A 12758-nucleotide genomic window follows, 5' to 3' on the forward strand; every position below is an offset into this window, starting at 1 on the left:
CATGATACTGTTTTCTAAAAGTTATTTAGCATTAAGAGAGTTTTCAGAAAAATCCCAACTTAACTGCTTTCTTCTCATGTGAAACAATGTCTCTTTTAGAAGACTTTGGTATTGATGAGCTTGAAAGGATGAGCAGACGAGGTGTCATATTCCAATCAGCATGCTAGGATAGATGGCTGGGATCCTGCGTGTCACTTACTAGGTACTCGGTTGAATAAATGAATGATGTCACGTGTGATTGATTGATGCTGTTATATGGCTGTCTACCTGCACTCTTAGCTTTTGTAGCTACGATTATCTTTGTTATACCTAGGGCTACACTCACAAACGAAGCAAATGTATGAAACTCTGTTCATGTTATTAAACTTTTAATGAGAGGGTAAAAAATAAAGAATCCTTTTGAAAGTCAAATAATTCATTGAAAACAATGCAAGTAACACATGCAATTGTCACTTCTCTCTTCTGAGAGAAGAATTTGACTCCATCTGTGCCAGACACACAGCTGGAGGATGAACACATGGAGACCTTCATGTGGCTGCTCCCGAGGCCCTAACACCCAAATAAGTCCTTGAAAATTGAAGTGGGGCGTTAAATGTAGTGTCTCACAAAATTGAATTCCCATAAGTCACATGGCAGTATATCACCAGCAAATGACGGTCACAGTAAAGACAACAACAGTCGTAAAATAACAAAAGTGCAATTTTTTTAATTGAATGTTCTTATTTATTTATTTTTCATGTTTATTTATTTATTTATTTTTGGCTGTGTTGGGTCTTCATTGCTGCGTGCGGGCTTTAGCTGCGCTGAGCGGGGGCTACTCTTCGTCGCGGTGCACGGGCTTCTCATTGTCGTGGCTTCTCTTGTTGCGGAGCACGGGCTCTAGGCCTGCGGGCTTCCGTAGTTGTGGCACACGGGCTCAGTAGCTGTGGCTCATGGGCTCCAGAGCGCAGGCTTCAGTAGTTGTGGCACGCGGGCTCAGTAGTTGTGGCTTGCGGGCTCTAGAGCGCAGGCTCAGTAGTTGTGGTGCAGGGGCTTAGTTGCTCCGCAGCATGTGGGATCTTCCCAGGCCAGGGCTCGAACCTGTGTCCCCTGCACTGGCAGGTGGATTCTTAACCACTGCGCCACCAGGGAAGCCCCAAAAGTGCAATTTATTGCCTTCTTACAATCTGCTTGACATTATGCTTTACATGGATGGTCTACTATCTCATCTAGTCCTGGTTTTCCCTGATTTGGTCATGTTTAAGGTCATGTACACTACTGGAAAGAGAATGTGATGAGTAAAGCCTATTTAAACTTAGTCCTTGTATCTTATCTTAGATAGTATGTTTATCCTTTAAGATAGAGGTGGTACCATGCTGGGGAGGTGGGGAATGGGGGTGAATTAATCTCTGACTCAGTAGTCAAAGCCTGAGGAGGTTAACTTAGTAGTCAAATTTCCACTTCAATTAAAAATATTTTTAAAGTACTTTTATCTGTTATGGAATTCGTTTAGATTCAAATGCTTTTCTGGATTTATTTATACCAAAGCCAATGTTTTGTGTAATTCACTGTACAAAGACAAAACAATAGGTGTTAATAAGGCTATATACAGTACCATGTATTTTCAGGTTATAATTTAAGATACTGTTGCCAAAGTCACCTTGAGGATTTAAAAAATCATCCTAAACTCAGAACAGGTTGCCAGAAATAAATAACTTATCTATAAAATTGTATTATAGCATTTTTAAAATTTTATTTATATTTCATTTATTTATTTATTTTGGCTGCATTGGGTCTTCCTTGCTGCGCGGGCTTCTCATTGCAGTGGCTTCTCTTGTTGCAGAGCACGGGCTCTAGGGGGCACCGCCTTCAGTAGTTGTGACTCACAGGCTCTAGAGCTCAGGCTCAGTAGTTGTGGCGCACGGGCTTAGTTCCTCTGTGGCATGTGGGATCTTCCTGGACCAGGGATCGAACCCATGTCCCCTCCATTGGCAGGTGGATTCTTAACCACTGCACCACCAGGGAAGTCCCGTATTATAGTATTACTGAATGTAGTAATGTGCTAAATTTATGTAAAAACTTGACTATTGAAAGAGCTACTATTTGTAGATATCATATCAAAGTGTAATTGGCTTATCTTTTGGTTCAAGATGCATTTAGTATCTCCTGAATGCAAGAATGTATTATTTACTGAGAACATGCAGAATTATCACTGAATTAGATGTGTTTGTCTTTGTGGCCGACATCATTCATTTAGCTGAAGTGAATAGTTTATCACCATTTAAAGATTGTGAAACACCTATATGAATCATTAAGTTAAATTTTAGCAGGGTGTACTCTCTTGATAGGGACCCACATTTCTGAGACTCTGATATTCACGTAACCAGAAGAGTTATTCATTAGCAAATGTGGATGATAAATACAGTCACAACCCTAGATTGCATTTGCTGGTGTTGACCTAGAAGCGATGTGATTCTGTTTGTGAAATACCCAAGGAGGCTGTTGAACCAGTAAACATTATTGATAAAAGGGTTAATGTGATTCTTAATACATTGTATTAGATTATTTTCCCAGTGGTTTATAGAATTTTTGAATTTCAAAGTCCAAAAAAAAATTTTTGCCAAGAATGAATACTTAAAAAAAAGAACTTCTGTTTTTACCATAATTTCATAAAACACTGGGCAAGAAAAATACCTGGCATATAGTCATCCTGACTCAATAAACGTTAGTTGAATAAATGGGCGGGTGAATGAACAACAAAAAAGTTGTGATGATATAATTTCAGAATAAATGAAAGCCTTTAAATGGAATATACTTATTTTTAGGAAAAACTAAATCCATTGTCCTTAATGTTGCAATTTCCCCATGGCCCAACACACTCTTCATGACATACCATGAGCCCACAGGTTGACTGGTTGCTACATAACTAGCCACTAGGTAGTTCAAAGTTAGCTGTATTCTGGATGTGCTTCGTATCCCTTTGTCTACCCACCATGGACAATTCACTTCTAGCCATTTACAGAGCACCTACTCTGACCCAAACATGTAGTAGTCTAGGGTTTGAGGATGCCACAATGATTAAGACACAGCCCAGGCTCTCAAGCAGAGTGACTTAGTTGGGGAAAGAGATGTGCTCCCCCAAGCAAATAAACCCATATTACACTACAGTGTGGTGTCACAAAAAGACTGCCGATCGCTAGGTGTATGGGTGACAGAAAGAAAATAAAAATGTACTCTGTGATGAACATGGAAGTTGAGTGTTGGATAAGGTGACATTTTACCATAACTTTAGAGTCTTTTCCAATCTCTTGTGGCCTGTGTTTCTAAGTAAACATGTTGCTTTTGGATCAGAAGCCAAAGTTGTGTGGCCTCGGGGAAGTTACTGAAGTAACTTCAGTCTCGATTCTTGCACTGTAAGTCACTTACAGAGTGATTGTGAGGACAGTATTGTATAATATTTGTAAAGTTAGTACAGTGGCATATAGCAAGTAAGCTACTAGCATAGCTAGTAGAGCCTGTTTGAACAGCAAAAATAGTCTGTATGATACTATATACCATAACATCTTATAGAAAAAACCTGAATGAACTTTTTTGGCCAACCCAATATAATGGTAGGTACATCTGACAAAATCTGTGGAATGTTCAACATCAAGGTGAACCCTAATGTAAACTATGGACTCTGGATAATAATGATGTATTAGTGTACATTCATCAATTGTAACATCTGTTCCTTTCTCGATAATTGATGGTAGAGCAAAGTTGTGTGTTGGGGGGCAGAGAGTATATGAGAACTCTGCACTTTCTGCTCAGTTTTGCTGTGAACCTAAAACTGCTTTTAAAAATAAATCTCTTTTTTTTTTAAAGACAAGCCAATTAAAAAATAGACAAAGGATTTGGATAGACAGTTCTCCAAAGAAGATAGGCACATAGACAATAAGCGCATAAAAATATGTTCAACGTTATAAGCCATCATGGAAATGCAAGTCAAAATCACAATAAGATACCACTACACAGCCATTAGAACAAGTGTAACAAAAAAGATAGAGAATAACAAGGGTTGCTAAGGATGTGGAACAATTAGGACCCCCTGCTCTGTTGGTGGGAATGTAAAATGGGGCATCCTCTTTGGAGAAGAACCTGGCATACAGTATAGGGTTACCATGTGATCCTGCCATTCTACTCCTAGCTGTAAACCTAAGAGAAATGAATACATATGTCCACACAAAAATTTGTATATGAATGTTAATAACATTATTCATTATAACCAGGAAGTGAAAACAACTCAAGTGTCCATCAACTGATGCATGGATAAACAAAATATAGTATGTCCATACAATGGAATATTATTTGGCAGTAAAAAGCAGTGAAGTACCGATACATGGCATTACATGGATAAACCTTGTAAACATTATGCCAAGTGAAAGAAGCAAGTCACAATGGACCATACCTTATATGACTCTATTTATATGAAATGCCCAACATAGACAAATCTACAGAGACAGAAAGTTGATTAGTGCTTACCTAGGGGTTGCCTAGGGGTTATGGGCAGATTGGAAGTGATAGCTAAGGAGTGTTGGGTTTCTTTTGGGAGTGATGGACATGTTTTAAAATTGATTGTGATGATGGGATGCACAACTCTGTGAATATATTATAGACTAGAATATATATAGAACTATGCACATTAAGTGGGTGAATTATACTATAATAGGACCACTCCTTTCTGAGACTGACCATATGCCCAGTGGTTAATAGCCAAATGATTATTTGGGCATTAACATTATGTAGCATCTTATATTGGCAATGTGGGTTTACAGTGTTAAGCTCTAGTTTTTGTTTTTGTTTTTAATTAATTTATTTTTTTTTGTCAGTGTCGGGTCTTAGTTGCGGCATGCGGGGTCTTCGTTGAGGTGCATGGCCTTCTTTCTAGTTGTGGCCTGCGGGCTCCAGGGCACATGGGCTCTGTATCTGTGGCACACGGACTTAGTTGCCCGCGGTGTGTGGGATCTTAGTTCCCTGACCAGGGATCGAACCCGTGCCCCCTGCATTGGAAGGTGGATTCTTTACCACTGGACCACCAGGGAAGTCCCTGTTAAGACTCTGTTCCTAGTCTCCCAGTCCATTTATAAGATTATTTGTTGTTGTTTGTTTCCTTTTTATTAACATACATATACTTAACCTACAATGAAATATACATATCTTAAATGTTTAGTTTGGTGCATTTTGACAATGTATATATTCATGTAAAAACAAGATATAGAACATTTTCATCACCCCAGAAAGTTTCCTCCTACTCCTTTCCAGTCAATCCTCTCCCCTTCCCCTTTCTGATTTCTATCATTATATGTGAATTTCCTCTATTCTTGAACCTCATGTAAATTAAGTCACTCAGTGTATGTTTTTTGTGTCTGGCTTTTCTCACTCAACTTAATGCTTTTGATATTAATCCACATTGTTTTATGTGTCAGCAGCTCATTCCTTTTTGTTGTCAAGTAGTGTTTCATTGTATCTACAATTTACTTATCCATTCTCCTGTTGATGGACAGGTTGTCCCCAGTTTTTGGCTATTATGAATAAGACTGCAATGAACATTTTGGGCGATGTATGTTTTCATTTGTTGTGGGTGGATCCCTAAGAATTGTGGGGACATAGGGTAGATATGTGTATAACTTTATAAGATCTGTCAGACTATTCTCCAACCTGGTTTTACCATTTATATTCCTGCCTGCAAAATGAGAGTTCCAGTTGCTCCATATCCTCACCAACATTTGATGCTGTCATTCTTTTTATTTTAGTGATTCTAGTGGGTGTGAAGTGGCATCTCATTGTGATTTTAATTTGCATTTCCATATTAACTAATGAGGTTGAGCTTCTCACGTGCTCATTATATATATATTTTTGTAAAATCTATTCAATTGTTTTCAGTTTTGGGGGGTTGGGACTTCAGCATGACGCTGGCCAGTTTGCAGGGTTCCTGGTTACTTCCCAGAGACAAAATGACCTAGGAACATGGCTTTTGGAGCTTGATGTCTTGCCTGTTTCACAACTCCACAATTAGAACTCAAAATATAAACTTGCGAATAGACCACAGTAGCTCTCTGAGATATAAATGGTAATGTAGAATTGGATGTAAATTTAGCCTGGTAGCCATACATTAGCAGTTTTATGTAACATTACTTCAGTTCTTTATGAGAACCTAAAGAAGCACAGGAATTGTTTTTCTCAGAGGCAGTTGAGAGTAATAATTTGGAACTTGAACTCTGGAGTCAGATACTGTAGTTATATTTCCACCTCTGCCATTTACTGTGTCTTCTTTGGGTCTTACTCATATCTCTGGGCTTCAGTTTCTTCATCAAAAAATAAGGAAGAAAGTAACAGCAACTATACCCAAGGCTGTTGTTAAAATTAAAGGAATTAATACAAATGAAGCATTTAAAATAATACTGAATTCATAGAATATGCTGTATGAAGGTTAGCTATTGTTATTATTGATTTTGAGTTGATGGCCTGGCGTGATTAGGTGCTCAAAAGTGTAGATTTTCCTTGGGAAGTAACCAGCCTTTATCTGGATAGCCATTCATTCATTTAGCATCAATCTTAAACAGCTGCATAAAGTTTGATTCCATTTCTATAAAATTATCTAAGTGGTAACATTGCAGAGGTGGAGAACATACTAATGGTTGCCAGACATTAAGGACTGGAGTGGGAGGCTATCAGGGGTTAGCATGAGGGAGTCCCTTTGTCATGATGGAACAGTCCTATGCTTGAGTGTGGTGGTGGTTACAGAGATCAGTACCTGTGATAAAATTGCCTAAAAATGCACACACACACACACACACACACACACACACACACAAATGAGTGCACGTAAAAACTGGTGAAATCTGAATAAAGTCTATAGATTGTACTAACGTCAATGTCTTTGTCTGATATTGTACTTTAGTTATTTCTGTAAGATGAAACCACTGGGGGAATCTGGGTGAAGAGTACATGGGGACTCTCTACTATTTCTTGTTGCTGTTGATTTTTTCAGCAGCTTTGGTGAGATATAGTTCACATACCATACCATTCACTCATATTAAAGCATACCATTCATTGGTTTTTAGTATATTCACAGATATATGCAATCATCACCATGGTCAATTTTAGACCATTTTTATCACCTCAAAAAGGAATCTCACACTTCAGTTAACATCCCCAACCCCCTAGATCCCCTCCAGCCCCTGGCAACCATCCAGTCTACTCTGTGTCTGTACATTTCCTTGTTCTGGATATTTCATATGAATGGAATCATATACTATGTGGTCTCTATATTATTTTGCAACTCTCCATGAGTCTATAATTATCACAAGATAAAAAGTTTAAAAATGAATGGCTGTGCTGCTCTGGGACAAGCAGTGTGCTGGGCCCAGTGGACACATGACTAAATGAAGCCACGATCACTGCCCCAAAGAGCCTAGAGGTTAGTGGGAAAGACAGAGAAGTTGAGGGACAATGAGAGCGTGTGTGACAAGTGCTCAGATGGAGGTAAAGTAGGAGCCTGCACGATACCAGGAGGAGTATAGCTTAGATTGGGGTGAGATCAGGCAGAGTTCCCCCAGAGGAATTGGTTAGCAGATTTTTAAAATGCATGACATGTGGAAAGAATCTGGGACCATGTGTGGACTGCAAGCTCCTGGGACATCTGTAGAACTAAACCCTTTCTCTAGACTTTTCCTCCTGTTGGCTGGAGTCTCCTGGCTACAGTGCTTAGTGGCCAGGCAGCCCTCATCTACTGTTTCTTCTCCCCAGTGTCCAACAAGCACCCGTTTGTGGACAGCAATCTTCTCTACCAGTTCAGAATGAACTTCCGGCGGAGGCGAAGACTGATGGAGCTGCTCAATGAAAAATCCCCCTCCTCCCAGGAAACTCATGACAGCCCCTTCTGCCTGAGGAAGCAGAGCCATGACAATCGGAAATCTACCAGTTTTATGTCAGGTATGTCAGTTCCCTTGTTTGTTTGATCATATATATCTGTCTTTTGAGAGATAGCATAGTTGTAACTCACCTTTGTGAAATTCTGTTCTCCAGCAAATTTGTATTTATTGATAACCAAAATTTTATTTATTTATTTATTACTCCCCCCCAAAGAAACCATACACACATACAACCAGATTGTTCCTGTGCAGCCAACATACATGCTAAGAAGTCTGTTTTATAACACTATGTATTTGAATTATAGAAGACCACTCAAGCTCTCACTCCTACCTTATTTACTTTTCATTTACAAACAATCCTTACATATCGTTAATTATCCAGTTTTCTAAGTCACAGCATTGAGACGCTATATATTTTAAGGATGAATAAAGTCTTCTTAGGGCATATACAACTAAAAGGCAACCGATTATCAAGCCATCACACAGAACAAATTAAAACTGTGAAAGGTAAAAAAAAAAAAAAAAAAAACTGTGAAAGGTAGACACGGGTGCTCAGAAGGCACAGCCTGGGACATTGTATGTTAGGTCAGACTGTCCCATATTGACAATTAACCTGGACAGAAATGATGACTGATGTTCGCAAAGATAACCCCATTTAAACAAAATATAAAATAATCCCATTCACCCAGAAGAGGTTAACTTGATGTGTCATTCTGTGTAAGTGGGTGAGGTGCTTAACAGGATGTCTTCAACTCCTCTGAAAACTTGACATTGACTTGAGAAACTGATTGGCCTAAGGTTTGGAAGTTATGGGCTTCACCCAAAACCCAGAGCAAAATGAAAATGTGTCTTGGTTATGAATAGGAGCAGACCGTGAGAACACTTACAACTAGATGTATTGAGAACTTTCTGTGCCCTTGGCACAGATCCAAGCTTAGTTGCATACATTTTCTCGTTTAATTCTATTACTCTTCGAGGAAAGACTTTTCTTATCTCCATTTTACAGATGAAGAAACTGAGGCATGGAGAAGTTGAGTGGCTTACCCAAGGTCACACAGCTAGAAAGTGATGGACAGGGCTGGGTCTTGCACCAGTTCTGTCTTATCCCAGTGCTTATATTATACCGGCTCCTACCCAACCTTCTACATCCCAGGTTCCTCAGACACAGCTGGGATGGAGCAGAGAAGGAGCCAATAGCCACTCCAGGAAAGTAAACAGTAGCCAAGGGTCAGGAGCCTAGGCCTGCGCTTAGATGCGCCCCAGCTGTGTGTCCCTAAGGCTGCCGTCTCCTGCAGATGCAGAGGAACTGTTCACGTCTTCGCTGGTACTGAGGTTTGCCTGTTTTTCAGTGGGTCCCGTAGACGTGAACAAGTGATGATGATGAGAAGGATACAGTAACCATGGTCACCATAAAAGCCAGCCTTGATTTTATGCTTCCCATGTGCCGGGCACTGAGCAGAGCACTCTCCATGGTTTCTTTCATTGGATCATATGCCTTAAGGGCTCTCTTTCCCTCGTTGAGAGCCAGCCAACTCCATAGTGGAGAGAACGAGATCATATCACTGAAGCTGCTGCCTCACATACACCTTCAAAGCCTGAAGTTGTGCTCTGTGTTTTAATCTCCTTCTGTGGCTCTGGGTGATTAAAGATTTAATCTTCAACCAGGAGGCACTTATCATCACTGTTAACTCATTAAGCGTCTCGCCAGCACTTAATTTACATCCTCTCAGGGATGCTTAGCGTGGACTCGGTAGTTCTTAAAATAATATTTTATGTAACTGAGTACTTTTAAATATATAATCCACTCCTTGCACCAGTCCCATGAGATGGCATTCTGCCCACTTTACAGTTGGGGAAACTGTACGTTTAGAAAACCAGAGGGAATGGCCCCAGGCTGTGCTATTCGTCAGGGGCGGAGCTGCCACTCAAACCCTTGCTTTTCCGACGCCAAGGCCAGAGTGCTTTATTCTGGCACACGTGACCTGCCTCACTGTACCTGGCAGCTGAAAGCCGGCGTGCATGCTCTGGGGAGCCGAGACCATCACCGTCGGTGACTCTGTGTGTTCCCGGCCCACAGTCAGCCCCAGCAAGGAGGTCAAGATCGTGTCTGCCATGCGGAGAAGCAGCATGAGCAGCTGCGGCGGCAGCAGCTACTTCAGCGGCAGCCCCCCCGCCAGCGGCAGCCCCCCCGTGCTCTGCAACCCCAAGTCTGGTGAGTGGCTGACAAGCGGCCCCGTCTCTGACCGTGACTGTGGGGGACCTGGGCCTGTGTGCAGGCGGGGCTCCCCGGGAAGCGGATTCTCAGGCAGAGGGAGACTAGCGTGGGAGCATCTTGTTACATTGTGCTCTTGGGGGACAGCACCCCTTGGATGCAAGGGAAGGACGTGGGTTTGGGCCAAGGGAGAATTGGGCTGCAGTGCAGTCCCCGTGAAGGCTGCGGCTCATCCCAGGTGGAGCTCTGGAGTTGGGATGGTCTTTGAGAGTTGTCCCGATTTGGGGTGAGGTAGCCAGGCTTTTATACCCTCACCTTGATCAGTCATTGGATGTTGGCTGCCCCTGGGAGGAAGGCGTGACCTGGGGAAAGGCGTGACCTTTTCCTGGGGAAAGCGGCTGTCTTTGGAGAGAGAGTTCCAAGGACAGTTGAGAACACTGGCTGTCTGAGGGCTGTCTGCTGTTAGCAGTCCCCGCACTGGGAGGAAACACTCAGTCCTGAAGGAAGGTTTGAGCAGCAAACAGCAGGGGAGATAGCGCTGTCCCAGACTGGAGCTGATGCAAAGATCTGTTGGGTCTCCGCACCCCTAAGGAAGAAGCTTGGATCTCTGCAAACCTAGCCATCCCTGCAGTGGACTGTTGGTGCCTTGTGGTTTCAAACTCTACTCACCAATCTCCATGGCTTTTACATTCCAGAAAAAAAACCTAGGCACAAAGATTGTTAATGAACTTGTACTTAGATCTAATCAGTTCTTCAAGCCCCACAGGAACCTGTAACCCATCGATACCACCACCTTCTCACTGTGCTTACCCACCTCCTTTCCAGGATTAGCTTGCCTGGTCCATCGTGATAACCATGGCCTTGAAAACACCTTCCACTCCATTTGTTTAGTGCCCTGTCTACCCTCAGTTCCGTGTATCACCTTCAGGGAAGGCACTTTGTTCCTTTGTTCATGCCGTCTCCTTATTACCAGATGTTGGGGATACAAAGATGAGAGGTCATGACCCCATCCCTCAGTGAGCACATCATCTCTTTGAAGAAAAAAAAATGCACTCATGAGAATAAGGACAAATAGATGTTGTTAAAGGGCTTTAAGAGAAAACAGTCATCTAATGCTGTTGTCTAGGTATTTTTCTTAATCTAACTTTTTTTTTTCTTCTTTTTTTGCTGTCTTCTGGAGGGTTAGCTCTAAGAATAAAGTTGTAACCTGCAAGTGAATGAAGAAACTTGCTTCCACACTGTCTCTGGCTGGAAAATCTTCCAGCACCCATATATTACCAGGTTTTTCAATTAATAGAGCACTGCTGATAAGGTAGAATGAGAAGAACTATATTTTTTGAAATAGCATGTTTGAAGCCCTGGTAGAAATCTGATACCTCCAAGTTAGAATCAAAAGCGTTCAATTTCAGGAAAGGGTTAATTGTGCTAAAGCTGTTTTACATGTTTTTGATTGCTTACCAGAGTAGAAGAAGGAACAAAGTGTTAATTGCTTAAATTACACATTCATCTTCCCTGAGGTAGGTTTGCATTGTTTCCTCTTTCTCCTTAGCCCTCGACTCAAAGGGAAAATATTACTGATATGCAGACAGAAAAGAAAGGTCAGGTTGCCTTTTTTGGGTCTCTAAGGACCAAAGCTGTCAGGACTTCATCGTGGTTCATAAGTCCTACCTCTTACCTGTATTCTGACAAGCTTCTCTTTCACTCTAAGAGGGTTCCCAAGATGCAGGGAGCTCATCTGTGATTTTTTTTTCTCTCAAGCAGGTAAGCAGGCTTCACAGTAAGGCATTTAAAATTAATCATTAGATATCCATCAGGATATATTTTTTAACACTGTATACAAATGCCCTAATTCAGATAAAGAAAGTGCTACAGAAAGTAACATGATCAGTATCATTGTGATGAGTAAATAAGTTCCCAAGGATGTGAAAAGAGTAAGCTAGAAATAATTCCCTAGGTTTCAAAGTTTCTACATTTTTTAACATAAGAGAGAAAGTGTATTAAATGATCAGTATTGTTGCCAAATATTACAATATAGTGTGATTCAAAACCACAATGAGATACTACCTCATCCCTGTCAGAATGGCTATCATCAAAAAGAACACATATAGCAAATGCTGGAGAGGGTGTGGAGAAAGGGGAACCCTCTTGCACCGTTGACGGGAATGTAAATTGGTGTAGCCACTATGGGAAACAGTATGGAGGTTCCTTAAAAAAGAATTAAAAGTAGAACTACCATGTGATCCAGCAATTTCACTTCTGAGTATTTATCGAAAGGACATGAAAACACTAATTTGAAAAGCTCTCTGTACTGCATGTTTATTGCAGCATTATTTATAATAGCCAAGACATGGAAACAACCTAAGTGCCCATCAATGGATGAATGGATAAAGGAAATGTGGTACTTTTTTTGTATGTATATAAACACACACACACACACACACACACATACACATACATACATACATACATATACAAACGTACACAACGGAGTATTATTCAGCCATAAAAATGAAGGAAATCCTGCCATTTGCAACAAAATGAATGAGCCTTGAGGGCATTGTGCTAAGTGAAGTAAGTCAGGCAAAGAACGACAAATGTCATATGATCTCACTTGTATGTGGAATCTAACAAAAAACTCATATATACAGAGAACA

At 41.0% G+C, this 12758-nt stretch overlaps 1 protein-coding gene across 3 annotated transcripts in view; it reads left to right on the forward strand.

Annotated features, from left to right (window-relative positions):
* DEPTOR (DEP domain containing MTOR interacting protein) overlaps positions 1-12758 on the forward strand; it is a 170225-nt gene that overhangs the window by 83203 nt on the left and 74264 nt on the right. For 2 of the 3 annotated variants that reach the window (XM_082858488.1, XM_082858487.1), the window contains exons 5-6: positions 7768-7953; positions 9970-10104. In XM_082858488.1, coding sequence (XP_082714614.1) covers positions 7768-7953; positions 9970-10104 — 321 coding nt within the window. The remainder of the gene's footprint in view (positions 1-7767; positions 7954-9969; positions 10105-12758) is intronic. The other variant, XM_082858489.1, reaches the window with a different exon arrangement.

This window comes from Leucopleurus acutus (assembly GCF_964270905.1).
Source record: "Leucopleurus acutus genome assembly, chromosome: 17".
Lineage (NCBI taxonomy): Eukaryota > Metazoa > Chordata > Mammalia > Artiodactyla > Delphinidae > Leucopleurus > Leucopleurus acutus.